The 20,773-nt window shown below is 33.1% G+C and overlaps 1 protein-coding gene across 4 annotated transcripts in view; it reads left to right on the top strand.

Moving 5' to 3' along the window:
- LOC145662452 (dipeptidyl peptidase 1-like) overlaps positions 1 to 20,773 on the top strand; it is a 92,769-nt gene that overhangs the window by 33,923 nt on the left and 38,073 nt on the right. For all 4 annotated transcript variants that reach the window (XM_081728041.1, XM_081728043.1, XM_081728042.1 and 1 more), the window contains 2 exons: positions 3,495 to 3,628; positions 14,085 to 14,210. In XM_081728041.1, the coding sequence (XP_081584167.1) occupies positions 3,495 to 3,628; positions 14,085 to 14,210 (260 nt within the window). The remainder of the gene's footprint in view (positions 1 to 3,494; positions 3,629 to 14,084; positions 14,211 to 20,773) is intronic.

Below are 20,773 nucleotides of genomic sequence, written 5' to 3'. Positions count from 1 at the left end.
TTACTAGATAATAATTTTACAAGCAATAACTTGTGAAGTTATTATTTACAAGACACAGACTTGCTCCTTGGCAGCAGGGCGCTCCTTGAGTCTACGTATTTGAGTAGACCACCCTTTTGGCATTTTAATAATATTTTGGCTAAGGATTTGTTGAGAGTGAAATTCGACTTCTGTCTTTGTAGCGTTAGTTATTTCTCACTTAAGTCTTTGGCGCCCCTATTCTTCGTCTTCTTTCTTTTCTATCTCTCTCTCTGTCTTCATTACTTAGAGATTTTTTTTTTTCAAATTTTTCAACCTTGCCCCCCCCCCCCCGGTTTCTGAAACTCATAAAACATACAATATTCATTTCACTTATTTCGATCGTATGTACTAACTGAGACATCGAAGGATGCAATTCGTGGAGGTATTGCAGCACAACTCAGGACCATTTTCGCGATATTCAATCCACCACGGGAGAAATTGACGGGAAGGTACACTATGCTTTCAGATTCCTAGAAACCTTCGTTATTCATTGATCATACAACTTATATCAATTGATTACTGATTTCTGGTTTTTATTTCTATTGATTGGTCATATAGTGTGTATGTATTAATAGTTTGGGCCCACTAGTTTCGAATAACATTGATTTTTTTTTTATATACATATATATATGTACTTACATAGTTTTAAGAGTTACGTGCCTGCTCTATTTGTTGCATTTTCCACCTCTTATATCAACTCATTAAATAACACCAGCTATTTTTTTTGTATATATACGCGGATCTTTAGTAAATTGAAAATGATTATTGATTATCGGGTTTATTCATATGAAATACAATGTTGCAACCTTATGAAGGAAAAAAGGTGAATTTTGATAGTCAGGGTTTTTGTTTTGTCTTTGAGCCAAATAAATATAAATATTTATAAAATATGAATACTTGTCGAATATGAACGGTTATGTAGAATTTAAACGTCGACGAAATATTAAAGTGAAATTTATTGTATGGATTAATATGAATATATATATATATATATATATATGCGAGTATGTATGTAATGGGCTCGATATTTACCCTGGTCTTGTTAGGTTGCCATAGATTTTTGACACTCGGTATTAATTAACTATTTGTGATATATAGTATTCCCGCGTAAATTGTCATAAATTACTTTTTGTTGAGTTGTTATTAATTTTGTAACTATTAAAGTGGAATATAATGTTAACTACTGCATGTGAATAAAACAAGTAGCGGGTCGTAAGATAAATAAGAATAACCCTAATCCTTACCCAAATTTACTTTGCGAGTGAAATTAACAACCTACGAAACAGTGCGCCCCTCCAACGACTTTTTCCATCAGTAAACATGAAACAAATCCTTCCCCTGCGATCGGAAACCAAACTATTCAATATTTAGAATCTTTTGACTACAAGATCTATACTAGGAAAAAATTAGTGATCTTAAATTCAACGAACTGAAAGCTGTTTAATAAGTTAATGTGAATACCGGAACATGGAAATATGTTCCCAATATCTGTGACTGGATTTGATAATTTTTCTTTAATATTAACAAACTTTGAAATTTTAGATCAAGTGCGTCGAGTGACAAAGTGAAAAATATAAACATATATGTGATATGAAGTAGTTAGTTGTCTATAGTTAAAACAAAACCAATTGAATACTCTCATGGACACAAACCACAGTGCGTAAAGAGAGTTAAGGAAAAAAAAAAAGGGAGCTATTATCGACGTAAAAACAAAGACTCATAAAACTGTCGATATGTCTCCTATTGAGACAAAGACTCAATAAAATATTACTAAAGTGTTTTTTTTTAATGATTAACCAATTATTTTTTCTCTTTTGCCTGCAACGATATGTATTCATTGCATTGAATTTTAAATATATCTTGACCCTTGAAGTTTTTTTTTTTTCTTCTTTTTGCTTGTTTCGTCTTTGGTTTAATTCTTTTTCATGTAATTCAACTTTTAATATATATATATAAAAGGGAAATGTGTTATTTGATCTTGTTGCAAGTAGCGAATTTCTGTGCATGTTTATGAAACATTCTTTTCATGTATTAAAATTTTTTGTTATGTCAAACTAAATCTTCTTCTATTGAAATGTAATAAATGTCTATAGCAATGTAGTTAGGTTAGTTTAATTTAACTAAATACAACCCGAAGTATACATTGTCCTGTATGAATGTGTGTGTGAGTGAAATGTAGGTTTAGTATTAAGTGCATCCATTATCTTGTCATACATGTGTAATTTATTATAATTATTGGTAGTTATCAATTGAACTCATTGAATGTTAATACTAACTTAAGTTGGCTCTATGAAGGAAGTAAAAAGGACTGAAGTAGCCTGAACGAATGATCATCATGAGAGAACTGTGAAAGTCAAAATCTTAGACACATATGTGATACTCTGATTTTTTTTTTTTCTGTGGTCGTTTCTAACATGCCATCAACTTCGTCGTTCATTTTTCAAATATTGAATATTAGTCTAAACTTTCTGGAAATATTGAATAAACGGTAAAATTAAACTTTCTCATCTATCTCCGAGCTAGATTGGGATAATTCGGTAGTTGGGGTCAAATGGATCTAGATCGGGGATGTATGGGTTAACATGTGTCTATCTTTGATCACCCTAATACCAGACATTCACCCAATAGCTATTGGAAATGATCCCAATTAGATAATTATTCACTTTCCTTTACCATATTCCTCAAAATATCCAGTAACAGTTTCCTCTTTAGCACCTTCTTACTTTACCTCTTTCCTCTGCTATCTTCCTCTTCCTTTCTTCATCTTCTTCTTCTATTTTTAATAAAACTGAAAAGGGGGTCGTGACTGGGAATTCTATATGTAATAAACACGGTCATGTATTTATTTATTTTATTTTATTTTCTTTAGAAGTCCGATAAAAAGTTTTCTCGTTTCGATCGAACCTAGTATGTTTCGAAATTAAGAAATGGAAATTATATTCCAATATAATTAGGCATAAGCTGATAGCTTCATGAACATCCCTACCAGGGGTGAAGGGTTCCCACTCACGACTTATTCTGTGCATCACTTTTGTTGCAGATTTTTTTTTTTTTTTCAATCAGTTTTAGATTGACGAGCGGTGACAGGATTCGTTGTTATGGCAACAGTGGTTTCTATGACAACGGCCCCTTTTTCCAGTTTTAAAGAGTCAAGCGGCGATATGTACAGAAAATCCTTGGTTATTGGAAGTTAACGTCTGTACAGTATTTGTTGCTGTTCATTGTTAAGTTTTGCGTGTAGTAATTCGTAGTAGAGATAAAGACTGTAAATCGACTAAGGTACGTACATTTTATTTAATTTCAGTATGTCCATTACATGCATGGTTTTTCTTTTGCATCGGTTTTACCTTTGTTAACCGGAAACCTATCTTAAACGGAAATTTTTGCGAATCCCGTTCACTTCCACTAAAGACAGGTTTTACTGTATATTAATTTATTTGTATTATGTTAATACATTCTGTTTCCTATTTTAGGATGGTATTCGAAAGTCAGATAAATATTTGGTGAAAGCAATCAATTCGATTCAATCGTCTTGGAAGGCAGAATTCTATCCTTTCCTCAAAGGAAGGACTTATCAGGAACTATTGAACATGATGGGCGGTGAGAAGTAAGTCACTAACACTCAATAGTACAAACCTTTGGAAAAACTCTGATGCTTTTCCTGAATAAAGTTAACATGTTATTTACCGAATTCTTATTCTAAGAACATTGTTCAGAGTAGTTTAAAAGAAGTAATGAGGAAACAATGGAAACATACTAAGATCCCTGCCTCTATATGGTATTCCTCACTTTTTTGAATGTTTTATTAGTGTTCTTAGAATTAGAATAAACAGTTATCTAGTATTTTACCAATGGTTTTAGAATTAGAATAAAACATTCGACATGTTTCATCAAATAATTATAATTAAAGAATAATTCGGCTATAAAAACGTTGATTTTATTCACAAGGCATTGAAATGTTCTAAAGTAATTCAATGTTGTTTGTTCTTTCCTGTAAAATAATCAACTAGCCGCTGTGATTATGGAAACTATTCTATCTCTAATATCCTGCTTCTAACTCACTACTTACCAACGTTGTTTAACTTTTGATGATCATTTACTGTTATCTTTGTTAGAGTTTCTAAATTAGAAGTGAGTAATGCTCTTCGTAAGTCTATATACTTAGACATTAAGGCCAAACTCTATAAAATCTATAACGACTTTAGATAGTATGCTAACATGTTCAAGAGTATTAACAACCATTTCACTTAGTTTAAATTTTGAATGTTGAAAATTCCTAACATTTCCAAGCTTTCGGCTCTTTTCTATAGCCTTGTTCATGGAAGATAAAAGTGAAGTGTAGCAAGCACTCAAGAAAATATGAAGAAATAGTCAGTGAGAAACACCTTGTCGATTACTACCGATTACACTGTTAAAAATGTAATCTTATTTTTATCTCCGTAAACAAGGTTCCAAGAAAATCCGAAAGCTTAGAAATTGGAAGGAATTTTCAGACAACAAAGTTTAAAGTAAGTTATATAACGGTGTTTAAAAGCACGATTAAATGCGGACTATTGCCAGGTTATAATAACAACTAACTTTAAATTAAAAATTCATTGAATGAGTAATATTTCAATAAATATAATTTGAGTGTATAAAAACTTTGTAATCCATATTAAATATTCAAAGTGACTATGTTTGTCACTCCTAATCTTTTGAACCAGTCAACCGATCTCGATCAAATTTTCAACATGGATGATGTTCGGCCCTGGGAATGTTTTTATCATTTCACTTTGACGGTAGAGCTTAGGAGAGGGGGAGAAGAGGGAGTTAGAAAAAATAAATTAAACTAAATAACATTTGAACCAAATTACCAATCTTGATCAAATTTTTAACATAGATTAGGTTTGTGCCTGGGATGTATATTTTTTTTTATCATTTCACTTTGACGGAGTGACATAGGGGAGGAGGAGAAGAGGGAGATATACAAAAATTAACATAAATAAAAATAAAAGTGATTAGGTTTGTGACTTAATAACTCTTGCACCACCCAACCGATCTCAATCAAAGTTTCAACATAGATTAATTTTGGGACTGGAAAGTTTTTATGATTTCACCTTGACGGTAGAACGTAGGGAAGGGGGAGATATAAATAAAAATAAATAAAACTTAATAACTCTTGAACCATCCGACCGATCTCGATCAAATTTTTAACACAGATGAGTTTCGGGCCTGGCACAATTTTTTGCCATTTTACTACAAAAAATAAAAATTAAAGTGTTTGTCTTTGTGACTTCAATATAAATAAAAATAAAAGTGACTAGGTTTGTGACTTAATAACTCACAGGGAGATATAAATAAAAATAAATAAAACTTAATACCTCTTGAACCACCCGACTGATCTCAATCAAAATTTTTAACATAGATGAGGTTTGAGCCTGGGATGACTTTTGTTATTTTACTTTGACGGTGCTACTTAGGGAGGAGGAGAAGAAACATTTATGAATGATCGAAAATTATTGATATTAGTGTCAAGTCTGTAGTTTTCGGGGTCGCTGAGATAAACAGTAACACGTCCGATGCTGTTTAAATACAAATTCAGCCTCATAGCTTGGCGGAGGAGGAAGGAAAGATATATATATAAAAATGATCTAGAATGACCAATATTCGTGGCAAATCCATAGTTTTCGGGGTCGCTGAGTTGAACAGTAACACTTCCAATGCCGTTTACGTCCAAATTCAGTCCCGCAACTTGGGGGAGGGGAGGGAGATATATAAAAATGATCCAAATCACCAATATCAGTGTCGAATCCACAGTTTCCAGTGTCGCTGAAATGAACAATGACACTTTCGATGCGTTGTCTCGCAACACGGGGTGAGGAAGGAGGAGAAATATAAAAATCATCCAAATGACCAATATTAGTGCCAAATCCATAGTTTACGGGATTGCTATGATAAACAATGACACTTCCGATGCCATTTCAGTCTAAATTCAGCCACACAACATATGAGGGGAGGGGACTGAAATATAAAAATCATCGAAAATAACCGAAGAGCGCTTTAGTAATAGTAAAAAGTGACTGACTATCGAAACATATTATATTTTCTCTTAATTTAACCCAGCAAAGCGGGTAATTGATGCTAGTTTATATTAATCGTATGTAATGATGTATATGTTGTTTGCTGAAATTTATACTTACACCTGTCTATAATGCCATCACATTTGCAGTAAAGTTCTGTTTACGTGCATTTAGGAAGAGGGCGCTTCATACTATATAGTAAGATTAGTAATATTTCCTTCTATTTGTTAGTTAGCCTTGTGTAAATTTTATAAAAGTAATTGTGTCCAGATCTTTATGTAAATGTTACATCACATATTATCTAACACATTTAGGTGTATATTTTTAATTATACAACGTTGTATGTTTTTTAATATACAGGTTGCAGCCAAAAGTGTGAGTTCGGGTTAAATATTTGAGAACCGTTGCAGATTTTTGAAACAATAATTTTACCATTGGATTTCTCTTCGAACAAGGATGTTGTTTAATATGTCACACGGCCATGTTGCCATTTAAAATAAACAAGTTGATTTCAGTATGACGGCTACCAAAATGGCGGACGACAACCTCAACCACATATAATGTTTCCCCTCCCAGCAATATTGATCTCAAATTCACTTCGGATTTACTGCATTTACAGTTTCCCAAATATTTATCCCGGTCCAGACTTCCACATCCTTTATATTTAAAAATATATATTTATTATTAATTTTAATTTAATTTTTATAAAATTGTTTTTATATCTTGTTAATGTATTTTCAATGTTAAATGAAAATTTTGAATTGAACTTTTAAAAAATGTATTTTAACTTCTGAAAATTGCGGTAGATTGATCCTTTTTAAGGAGTTACTTACCAAAATTCCACTCATTATTATCGTATAAAGGCAATATTCATATCCCTGTATATAAATAATTCTCCATTATGTTTGTCTGTGCTCAGGACGTTATTCAACATGAAATAAAACTATGAACTGCCGATTTGGTAAAGGCTAAGGCGTGTATTAAATTATTCGGATCCTTATTCATCTTTATTTTACTTATTTTATTTATTTTTAAAAATTCAAACCCTGAACATATACAAGAAATTGGACTATTCCTTGTCCGAACTAAGAAATCAACACACACTTTTCTCGGAACTAGCCTAATAGCATTTGAAACTCATGCAAAATACACTTTCGCCTAATTTAGATAACTTTTTCACCATGGCTTATAGGAACAACATTAAATGAGAGACTCAAGAAAGAAACAGGCCCGCAACCAGAGGGGGCTAAGGGGGCCTGCTCCTCTAAATTTTTCGTGGCCCCTCCAGACTTCAATATAAAATACTATTATTAATACAAAAACAATTTGTAAAAGAATTTTTAATGACTTGCCTCCCCCCCCCACAAACCTCTGAGGCTGGTTGCGGGCCTGGAAAGAAATAGAATATTGAACAAGGGTATCAGGTTTATTTTTTTTGGTTATTTTCTATACATATATATTTCACATTTGAGATCTCTATCCTGAAACTGATTTCAGATCTTAAAAGATTCATGTCCAGATAATGTAATAATAATAATAATAATAATAATAATAATAATAATAATAATAATAATAATAATAATAATAATAATAATAATAAGAAGAAGAAGAAGAAGAAGAAGAAGAAGAAGAAGAAGTATGATCATATGCTTAAAATGGGTCTGGAGTCAATTTTAAACTGCTCCTTAAGCGAGGAATCTTGGATTCAAGCATCCTTACCTGTGAGATTAGGGATCTTGGTATTCGGCGATCCGTGGATATGGCGATTCCTTCCTTTTTAGCGTCCTACCACGGATCTCTTCGTTTAGTCGAGGCTCTTCTTCCGCAAGGTTACCACCTAGATCCAGATGGCACAGTTCAAGATGGCTCTACCAAATGGAAAAATTTAACAAATACAGATCTTCCAGATATTAACAAAAGAGGTTCTCAGGCGTCTTGGTACACACCAATTGCAGCGCATTTTCATGAACTTATCTTACAGTCAGTTATTGCTCCAGAGGATAAAGCCAGGATTCGTGCTGCCTCATCCCTACATGCTGGGGCATGGTTGAATGCAATACCCTCCCCACCATTAGGTCTTCATATGACTAATGAAGCATTTCGAATCTCTGTCGCCTTAAGATTAGGTTCAGATATTTGTGAGCCACATCGCTGTCCAGCTTGCGTGGATCAAGTTAACCAACGTGGCCTACATGGCCTTTCATGCATGAAGAGCATGGGTAGACACGTTAGATACTCCTCTGTGAATGATATCATTTTACGAGCCCTTACCACAGCTGGAATTCCTTCCATATGGGAATCTTCAGGATGTTGTCGTTCAGATGTAAACGACCTGATGGCATGATATTAGTTCCTTGGTTGAGAGGCAAATCACTAGTATGGAACTTTACGTGTTCAAATACATTTGCCGATTCAAGTCTCCCTTTAACTGTTATGAATGCTGGAGCTGCTGCTAGTCGTAGAGAAGTAGAAAAGCAAGGAAATATAACAACCTCCTTGATAAATTTATTTTTGCTCCAATTGCCATCGAGACTAGTGGTGCTTAAGAATCTGCAAGCCTTGATTTTATTAGAGAAGTAGGCAGACTCATTTCTATCGTTACGGGAGATATTCGTTCAACATCTTTCCTAATTCAACGCATATCTATTGCTATCCAACGTGGCAACGTGTCGTCGGTTCTTGGTACCACAAAGGACAACACTGAACATTTATACAACTGACGACATACTATACAAATAAGGTGTAATATTATTGGATGGCGTAGAAAAGCAGACAGTAACACTAGATATGATACCGTTGATAGATGGTTTTCTACCCCTTCCTTTGGTTCGACTGTCGAAATATATTTCCTGCTGATCAGAAAACTCCAGGAAAAGATTCAAGCCGTAAGCCAGAATTAGGTACTGCGAGTAGCACGCCACGACTAGAGCCATTCAGTCCTGGACAAGTACATAATTGCAGCAAAGCGCAACAGGTACATGTGTTCCCTTCTACAACCCCAACTACAGCGGATACATCGCTAACATAATGGAAAGGAGGAGAATAAGTTAGTTTATATTGTGCATATACCATGAAATAAGGAGAACAATCTGTATTGGAGACTAAATCTCATTGTTCTCTGCGACAAGAACATATTTTGGTGTAATTTAATACTTGTACTATGTAAATAAAGTGTAAATGATTCAAAAAATATTTAATTGTTATGTAACATTCAAAAGCTAATATGAAAATTATATAATAATAATAATAATAATAATAATAATAATAATAATAATAATAATAATAATAATAATAATAATAATAAAACCCTCTCTTAGAATGCGTTAAAAAAACTGTGTAAACTTTTCGACGTATTTTGCGTTAGTTGCTTATTTTCTCTTTATGTCTTCTTTTCTCACAACTTTGGAGATGTGACTTGATACCCTTGTGCTCTGAACTCCCCAAATACTTATACATAAAGCTAATTGTTACGACATAAATACTTCGTAATAACGGGGTAAAACAAAACAGGAACAACAGAACAAAAAGACTCTTTAATCTTGAGGAAGGAACAAGAATGGGTTTTGTGCAATTTCCAAAACACCTTGAAATATATTTTTCAAAAGGAAAGTTCAAGGCTTACTTTAAAACTTTTCACATAACGTTGGAAACAGTCTAATAAGTACGAAAAAATATTATACTGGCAAAAAAAAAAAAAAAAAAAAAAAAAAAGTCATCTGGGGTTATCAGATCACTAGTAGAAAGATATATATAAAAGAATGCTAAAATGGAGCATCGAAACCAAGACTGGAAAAGCATACTTCGAATACTTCAAATTACATTGTCTCATCATTCCAAAAATTCAAGGAAAAATCTGAACAATTCTTGGACGTGGAAATTTTATACAAGAGTCGAACTTTCCACATGTGTGTACAGTGATTCTTTAGGACCTCTGATATTGGAACCTTTAACAGAGCATGGGATGATATTACATACAGATGAAATTTCGTGCTACAATAAAACACTAATACATTAGTATAAACAATTTATTATAACTAGATCTCGGAATTTCAGATGCAAAATTTTGGTTTAAAAAGGTGAACATTTCAAATGTAAGTGTTGGTACAAACAGTACCAAAACTAATTACACCATAAATAAGGACTCAAAATTCGCTACTGTATTAGAAGGTCTGCCTAAAACAAGTCCCACAATGCAATGTTATTAAGATCACAAGTGCAGAAAACCTTTTCCTGAGTTTAACGTCTCACGATTAGGCTCCGAGGTTAAGGAAAACAATGGTAAAAATAAATGATATTAAAAGAATGACAAAAGTGGGAGGAAACAGGAGAATCCCAATACAATTCATTTACACTGTATTTATCTACCACAAAGCTTACCACTTGGCGGAAGCTGAGATCGATCGAGGGACACCACCTGTCACAGGCTACAAAAAAAAAAACCTGTTAAAACAGGTAATATTTAACATGTGAATGAAATTCAAAGTCCAGAAAAGTAATACAGATAACATTTAACAATTCACTTTTTTTTCACTGCGGTTGCATCTCCGGTTACTTAGTAAGGTTCGTGACTATCTGGTTATCACACACGTCTTCGATGTGGGAGACCCGGGTCTGATTCCCGGTGGGAACTCATGTGGTTTCAATCCTACATAAACTGTAAGCCCAAATTACATACAGCCTCGGTGCTGAACAGAACGCTAATAAGCCAATTAATCAACTCATCCGGTGACTAGATAATTTGTATGTACAAAACACTCAACAATAGTGATTGGCAATAACCACGATTGGTCAGTTTACGTCTACTCCTTTTACGTTATATTCAATAGCTTTCGCCTAACGAGACTGTGCTGAAGCGGAAATAATTTGATGCTGCACATGACCAGTGTTCCTTGTTTAATTATTATAGGTATAAACTGAGGAAAAGGAAGAAGTAGTAGTTTTAAAAAGTGCAAATAGCGATGATAGTGAGAAAAGGTATTGGAAAAGAAGTTGAAAAAGTAAACAAAACAGATATAGGAGTGTTTATTTGTTTTCTTTACAAGACAAGCTAATTTGGTCATTTTAATAGCAAAAAGAAAGAATGAAAATTAACGTGCAACACCTAAAATTCTTAGTTCTAATTATAACAGATTATACAATGCTTTTAAAGTTAGAAATTACCAAGACCTGACAACAGTGCATTCAGACTCCATAAATAATAGGGAACAAGAGTAAATGAAAATTTTATGTTAATTAAAATATTTATATATTTTACTACTTATTTTGAAACGCTCTTGAAACTTTTAAGTTAATAGACAATAAACAGTGTAATTTTGTAATATACAAACATCGACAGGAGAAAATAGTTTGACGTACTTTACAATAGCATCAGATTAACTGTTACCAACCCAATATGAAGTTGTATTTTTCAAATAGTACTGTCAGATTATTAAATATTTCAAATCTACATATTAAATAGAAACTTATAACACCATATATACTATTCACTGTTATGAACTAAAGATGTTAAATGGTTGATAAAATTCGTGAATAGAATGTCGATAGATGTGTAATACTCTCAGGAATAGTGCAGAATATGTGGCAGCAGACGCTCAACAGTATACCATTACAATACAAGCATCAAATTTTAGAGAAACAATCTGTGTCGTGTATATATAGTGAAACAGCTAGGCAAGGGGATTCCACTAATACAAACCTTATGTTTTTAATTATATATAATAAAATAAACAAAAGAGTAAATTTGTTTCTTTCTTAAATATATCATAAAATATTTTTGAGTGAAATATTATAGAAAATATTATAGCAAAGAAAAATATTTAAGAAAATATTCTGTAAATTACGAGCCAGATTATGTAACTACAGTATTTATTGGGTTGATTTATTTGTTGGTACCTTACGGAACCAATGGAGGATACATTTTTATTTGAAATCAAACAAATCAGACATAGGATTACAGATGCACTCCTCCGCATTGTTCACAATCTGTTCCCAATGTTTAGGCAGTTATTGAATGCCTTTACAAAAAAGAAATAAAAAGAACTTGGTAATTTGAGTTGATGTGAGTTTAATGTCCCTTTCAGCAGCGAGGCCATATGAGACGTGGACCTAGTGATTAACATGAAATCCGAACTTCGCGTACGCTAAGCACTTAGCCACAAAAGAGCTTCCTGATAATTTGAATGCATAGAAGTTATCAATAAAACTTTACATGTGTACATCGTTTTCAAAGAATGTGCCACAGAGTGCATTCGACAGGGAACGGAAAAGATGGTAATCTGTACGATATCTGATGAATCCATATATCCTACCGAAACTGCTAAATGTCAGCGGTTGTCATGTATGATACATATACTCTACTGTTGTCCCTGTGGATAATAATACAATGCCGTTTATTTGGCTTGTTTCTTGTAGTGCTTCATGTACACCTTGGAGTTGATCACAGTATACAACAGCATTCATTACTGGGTAGAAGTTCACTGTGGATAATCTCTTCCATGTCCCACCAGACAAACACTATTGTCTTCTTGGGATGCAAATCCTGCTCGGCATGTGATGTTATATTTCTGTTTGTGCTGACCCATTCCTTCTTCTGCTTAAAGTTCACGTAAAGGTACGATTCTTCATATCTGGTAACAATACGTGAGAGAAAGGGCTGATGTTAGCGACAGGATTTACGATAACAGATAAGCAAAGAACCACATATGGCAACACGCTGGGTCTCGTTGTTTACACTGTGTAAACGAGGCAACCACGAAATCAGTTTTTGAACCTTTTTCATACATTGAAGTGACGCACAATAGTTGCCTATCCTCTGCCAATGTTCGTAGTTAATTCCCGGGTCTTTTGACGTGAGTCACAATGGATCAACTCATTCAAATGAGCTTCAGCAATGTATAATCGGCAGTCAAAACGTGGGGGATTGCTAAGGTGAAAATTTCAACTTCGGAATTTGTCAAACCACTTCCGGGTGATCCTTTTAGCAATAGCGTTATCTCCATACACTGCACAGGTTTGTCTGGATTCCTCTGTGGTACTAGAACCTTTGTTGAACTTATGCAGGAGAATATGTCGGAGATGACCCTTGCTTTCAACTTGATACTCCATGCTTCAAACCCTGAATAAATAAATAAATAAATAAATAAAAAGTAAAAAGAAAAATTGATTAGGTCCAAGAAAACCTACAGATAGTGCTACAAATTACTGATAACATAGCTACTCTAGTATATTCCACAGCACTGCCATTATCATTCATGCCTGGGGAAAAAACAATCTTAAAAATGAAAGGAATCAATGAATCAACCCAATACTTGATAATATATGATTCAAACATGGATTCCGTACATTTTTCCTTCGTAAATAATTGATTGGTTTTGTTTTTCTCCATGTAATATTTTAAAACCTATTGTTGACTGCCAAATATCAATTATGGATCATGAACGCATGTGGTTATATTTCACCCAATCTGTATGGTAAATTACTTTTTGACTGCACATAGTAGTAGCAACTTTTTTTTCTTTTCTTTTTAACATTTGTCATTAGACTGTCTTTACTATTATCAAACATGTGTAATTAGAGAGAAGTCATATATTTGATCTGTATATTTTAAACAAGGGAAAGTTATTTTGAACATATTCTATAAATTTCCCTAATTATTGGATTCATAAAATATTCTGTATATGTCATCTTAAAGAAGATTGTTTTCTTCCACAACAGGAGTGAATATTGTACTCACAATATTAGAATTATTACTATTAAGGAAATTATATTTAGGGTAGTAACGCCAATTTTAATTGTGTCACTATGTAGACTGAAGCACTATCCTTCTTATGCATCACATCTATTTTCACCTGATCTTTTACCTGTGTTCTATCACTGCCGTTATCATACAAAATATTAAGTATTCATTTATTACTGGAAGCATTTCAGGTTAAGAAGTTCACTTTTATTTAGATCTACTAATGGTTTCTTTGTGCAGTCATTACCAATAATCTTATCTTTCCCAAGGTCTTGGATGGCAAGCTACCCACAGCCAATGGAACCAACTCCTGAGCAAAGAATCAAAGCTGCTCAACTTCCTAAGTCGTTTGATTGGAGAAATGTAAGCGGTGTCAACTATATATCACCTGTGAGGTTTGTGATATTTTTATTTAAATTCTTTAAATAAGGAATATTTTTAAATTCTACTTTACATATATTTAACCGTGTTATTTGAACTTGTAACTTCCTCAGTAAATGGAAAATTACAAAAAGTTTGTGTCATTCCTATACCTAGTAATGATAAAGATATTCGAAATTATAGATCTAAATCAATATTGAGTGTTTTTGTAGAAGTGTTTGAGCCAATTCTGTTTAAACGGATTGAAAATCATATAAAAATTTCAATTTCAGAATAGAAGCACGGTTTCGTCTAGGGTATTTCGACAGTGACAAATCTCAGTATTGTTAACAATTTCGTAGCAAGTACACTAGATCAAGATGGTCAAATCAATGCTATTTATACAGATTTCGCGAAAACAGTTGATAGAATGAATCACAAAGTATTATTGGAGAAACTTCGTCAATTTAATTTGTCCGCACAGTTACTTGATCTTTTTGCATTATAGTTGAGGCACCGAAGGCAGCTCGTTCTAGCTTATACAAGGATATAAATCCGCCCAATACTTGCAACTATCTACACAAGGGTCAAATATGGAACCTCCACTTTTTGTAATATTTATAAACAATCTTGCTGACTGCATAACATATTCTAAAAAATTGTTATAAGCCGATGATCTTAAACTTTTTAGATACATCAAATCAATAAGCGACTGCAATAAACTTCAACAAGATATAAATGCAGTATTCAAATGTTGCCAAAGTAAGTTACTAAATATAAATATTAATAAATGTAAAATTATACGTTTTACAAAACGTAAGAAACTGGTGCAATTTCAATATAAATAAATTAAACTGAACTATCCAATATAAATACTAAATGATTTAGGTGTAATATACAATACGAAATATACTTTTGACACATATTGGTAGAAATGGCGTACATATTGTTCGCTTGGTATTTTATTTACAAGCAAACAAATATTTTTCCAAGAACTGAAAACTATTATTCAGTAAATAGGATTTTTTTTTCAAAACTATAACTCTTCAGCAAAGAAGAACATTACATGGAATAGTATTCTTGTAGAAAATACTTAGTAATAAGCTAGGCTGCAACGATATGCTTACGAGTTTCCAAATAAACGGAACAAATAGAGCAACATACATAGAAAACTACAATTTCTTTTATTGTACAAATGCAAGAACAAATATGCTAAGTAAGTCACCAACATAGAGAATGAGTACAATCTACAGTAGACTTACAAAATTAATATGTAATATAGATATTTATGCTGATTGCCTTACAAGGTTTAGAAGTGAAATTGTGAAAATATCATAAAGTTTGAGCTTGAGTATAATACTTGTTGTGTTCAGCTTCAATAAATAAATAAACAAATAAATATACCATATCTATGTTCAGTTCTTATTTAATTACTTCAGACATTTTTAAAAATATTATTATATATAAATGTTAAGTAATCTATAAATTAATTTTCGTAAGAGAAATGTTCGGTAAATAAATAATTTCAATTTTGCTTTCTTTTAGAACCAACAAAATCATTATTCTCATCGGGGATTTTGCTACAGTGTGATTATGATATAGCCAAGACTTAAAATAGTATACTGAATAATCTTAACTTTCGTATTTAGTTACAATGTTTCAACAATTTATTTTGTAGATATTCAATAGTTATATCTATTTTTATCACGTAACTCAAAGCTCCTTTTTGGAATTTTATACTATGTAGGTTAGATCTTTTAGTACTTCTGTTTTATTTTCAGTTAAAATTCAATATAGCTTTAATTTAGAAGACAACAATTTACGGTGCATAAGAGCAAACAAGAGCTAACAAAACAGTAATTAAGAAAGAATCTGCATACAACTCAAAAATAACAAGTTTACAGGGATTTGAAATGCAACATATTAATCAATAAAATAAATTCATTCAATCATAGAAAAATCCGGATGATTGAACTTACAAACATTGAAAATTGCATGCATCTTAACTGCCAATAATATATGGGCTAAGTAAAGTGAGTGAGCTGTATTAAGTCCAATCATATTGGACAAGAATAACAGTTTTTTCTCCATTCAAAATACTTAGGCCAGTATTTTAAAGCAAAAGGAGTTGTGAAGTTTATAACGCACTGCAGACCAAGGCAAAGTAAACACCAAACTTAGGAGCCACTTTTCATTATCCTTTTCCTTCTTGAGCCGATGGTTTGCTGAATTTGTGTAAGTCATACATACATTCTTATAAATCTTTGTTCTATTCTAAATATTTTGCTTCTTGTTACACGAGTTTAGAACATTTGACAGTAAGTATATGAAATTTGCATTTTCTAAAAATCAACATGGTAGAACTTCCTTACCTAGTAACCAACAGGTTTAAGGAAATATTTTCATAGTTAAAAATCAAGTCACAATTCAGGTATATTATAATGGCCAGCTACACTCTTCCTGTTTCGCATGGATTTTTTTTTAAGGAAAGGAACAAATTATATACATTTTTTTTCACTGTCTGCCATTTGATTATCGCTAGTTTAAACCATTCACAAATGCAGTGGCTACATTAAACAATAAAAGTATAGTAACTCTTTTCGGGCTATCCAAAGTTTTGAATGCAGACATCGCATTTATCTTCAGGGATTGTAATGGAGAGACCGGAGACGTGAGCATGTTGTAATGATTTTGTAGGGGCAGAGCTATGAATGGGAGCTTGTGATTGGCTGATGCAGGCCCGGACTGGCTACGTAGAGGGCCCCTGGCGCTGATAGGTGCTTGTTCCCCCAAACTGTTTGTAAGTTCATCTTACATTTAAATTTAAATCACTGTTAGGAAAATGCAAATGAGCTATTAACTTTCTGTAGTAATCCATTTCCGTATTACCACTAAAACCAGATTTAGAACCAAAGTTTAAAATGTTATATTTAAAATAAGTTTTCTTACACATCAAAGATATCATACATACGCAAAATATAAATGTGATATTGTATTCAGCCTATTAATTGATTATAGTTACACAGCACAAGCTATATTTCCATAACTGCAAGTTTTACAAGGTAAGATACACATTTTCTAGAAACACAAAACTGATCAAGAGTCAATACAATATTAGAAAATAATAATTTTCACGTTAGAGTACTTATTTTAATAACTTCAATTTCAGTTCGTCGCTTGATTTATCTAATTCATCAATTACCAGATCTTTGCCAATATTTGAAAACAAGTCCCTTTCAACTGCAATAAGCATTAGAGGAGAGAGCATCTCGTTGTTCATAGAAGACTTTAAGCGATACTTCTAAATTTTTAGTTTGGAAAAAAACCCTCTCGAAAGTTAGTTGCATACTGGACTAAGTCTATATATTTTAATGTTGAATACAAATTTGAAAAGAGACCTGACTGCGAAGAAAGCTCATACACAATTTTTAATGCACACGATTGACATTTTGAGCCCTTCTCTTAGCTGTGGTATTCATATAGAAGTTCATCACATTGTTCAGTGTTATCATCTTCTTCACTGTTTTCGTCATCTCTCTTTGCCTTTTAGAAGTTTTCAGTTCGTAGGAATGTGGAGTAACATACGGGAAACTGCTTCACTTCCTTATAAGTTTCGCGTGAGTGCGCAAACTTTCTGAAATACATTTTCAGGGATTTCTTCGTTGGTTAGAATCTCATCATATTTTTTAGGGTCTAACCAAGAGCAGTGAATCAAAATATCCTTGTTTGGAGCAAATCTGTCAGAAATGTTGTTTACAGCCGAATCTAAAATATTGAAATATATTGTTTTCAATTTTAGAATCGGAGAAATCCGCGCCTACTATCATCTTCAGGGAGTTCACAACTCAGTTTTTTTTTTTTTTTTTTGTGGGATTCTTTTTTCTCGAAGAGAAGTTTCTGTTTCCATTTTGACTCCTCGTTTAAAAAATAACTTTGAATTAACGTAATGTACTTTCCCAATTTCTGTAGCAAGTTTGCAATATTGTCTTCATTTTTCTTTTGCTTACATGTCTCAACAAAATATTTACGAAATGCCATGCTTTTGAGTAATCTAGTGTTTTGTTTTGCAGAAACACTGACACAGGTGACGTCAGAAAAAAAAAAAAAAGATCCAACAAAACCAATGCTACAAAAAAATTTCAAATTTCCTCCATTTCCAAATCAAATTTCAGTCTGAAAATTTAGTTTTGCAATAAAATTTCCATTTATCAGTTTCAATAAAACTGAAAAGAAGTTTGCAAGCTTTCTTGACTGAAATTAGTCTTGTTGTAAATCAAAATCAACAATGGCTTGAAGGGCCTTACTTTTGCTCCACCATCATATAGCACCTATCATCTGTAATCTATACAATTTTTCTGACCGTGCTTGACGCTTCTTTGTTTCTCTTTCTCATACAAATATCTTTTTGTGTGAATGGTTCAAGAAAGTTGCAGATCCCTCTACAAGGCCAAACAAATTTTCTGCTTCAGGACAATTGCTAGTTCAGTCAGCCACTACTAAATTTAAAACATGACCCATACAATGAGTGTAAATTGTATTAGGATTATTAGCTTTCAGATGGGCCTTAAGTCCCTTGTAACGTCCTTTCATATCTTCTGCACCGTCGAAAGAGCAATCAATAATATTTGATGTGGAAACTCCGTGCTTTTCCAGTTTACTTACGACTTCATTGTAAATGTCTTCTCCACTTGAATCCTGTATGGGACACAATTCCAGAAGTTTTTCATAGATTTTCCCTTCAAAAACGTATCTATCACAAAAAAACTAACTGACTGCTGTATTACTGAAATGTCTTGAGTACTGTCTACCATAAAACTAAACCAAACACTCTCATTAAGATCTCTTAAAATAAGGTTTCCCCTTGTGACACTACAATTTTCACCATTTTATTAATAAATGTTTTCGACAAAAAAGTTAGAAGAAATCCTATTCCTATCCGACGCCTTCCTAATTTGCCCGCATTTCATGTTTATTCAAAGAAGACAACATTTTTTTTTTTTACTTTCCGCAGTGCATTTGTCAACATGAGATTTTAAAATGGCATCACATCCTGACACTAATAAGACTCAACTGTAGGAAATTTCCATGGTTGTTGTCAGAATCCAGAGAATAAGCTCCTTTATTTTTTCAATCCTGTATATTAATTCGTGCCTATCCAATAAACACAATAATATCTATCAACCTTCTTAGAACTAATCTACGGGTTTCTACTTCATGTTCCCTTTATGTCATTTGATTTACGTTAATGAGGGTGTCAATGTCACCTTCTCAAATCCTTTCAAGTATAATTGATTTTTTTTTAATATACCACTTTATTTCTATGTTCAGCATTCGGCGTTATTCACTTTTTTTTTTCAGTACTGGGAACCCCCGGGCTCGGGTGCCCCTGGCGATTGCCAGGTAGGCGGCTTGGCCAGTCCGGACCTGGGCTGCTGGATGCTGGTTCCTGATTGACTGTTGTTCTGGCTACGAGAAATGGAATGTTGAATATCTGCTTCTGATCCTGAAAAGGGCCGATCAGATAGGGTTGAGTTGAAACAGACATTCAACAAAGCCATTCTCGTAGCCAGAACAACAGCCAATCAGGAACCAGCATCCTTCATCCAATCAGAAGTCAGCATTTCCTTCAGCCAATTACAAACTCGCATTCATAGCTCTGCCCCTAAATAGCCACTATATGTACATTACGGGGGGCCGAATTTCAACTTTTTTCGAAAATCGGTTCGGCGAAGCGGTTAAAAGATGTCTTTTAATGGGCAAAGTGTGCTATTTTTTTCAAAATTTTTATTCAACGCCTTCATGTGCCGCATCGAGGTTTTATGGAAAATGTATGAAACACACACTACACGGTACCGTATCTCACTTTTTTGCCATGTAAAATACATATATTCTTGTTTCTTTTAGATTCAGTCTTGGGGCCAGCTTGAACTACACGTAATTCATCTTCCCAAAGCTCACTTATGTGCAGTTTTTCGCTTAAATTGGCCAAATTTTAACGCTTAAGGCAAGAATGTTGCGTTTTTTTTATATGTATGTATAAAACATGGATTTATTTTTGCTTAGCCTAAGAGTATTTTACTTATTTATTATTATTATTATTATTATTATTATTATTATTATTATTATTATTATTATTATTATTATTATTATTATTATTTACTGTAACGCAATTCATTATCAAAATATTCGATCATTTATTCTTTGGACAAAATAACACAAAACTCACCAAGAGGAGGTGACTACACTTCCAGATCCACACACTTTTAGTTCCGCCCTACTTCTTTGTTTAATTTTCAGCCTTGCTTGGTTCCTCACTTACTTGCTTTACTTTGCTAAATGGAATAGTCTATTTTCGACCGAAATGTTGGCATTTCCTTGCTAGAAATCAAGGCACAGCGTTTGAATCCGTTGCGACTTGCCGGCCTAGACACAGATTGAGAAGCTTGCGTCACCAAAGGCACCATTCGCTCAACTGCTTGGGTATGTCATGGAAACGCAGTTATTTCTTCTCCGGGCAGTTGCACTAATTGCTAGTGCAACACTTTAAGATGCAGGAGTCTTTTCAAAGGTGCACAAACACCTTGTTATTGATAAAAAA

Source organism: Thermobia domestica, chromosome 10 (assembly GCF_964235325.1).
Source record: "Thermobia domestica chromosome 10, izTheDome1.hap1.1, whole genome shotgun sequence".
In the NCBI taxonomy this organism is placed as follows: domain Eukaryota; kingdom Metazoa; phylum Arthropoda; class Insecta; order Zygentoma; family Lepismatidae; genus Thermobia; species Thermobia domestica.
This window is presented reverse-complemented; position numbering and strand designations above follow the sequence as displayed.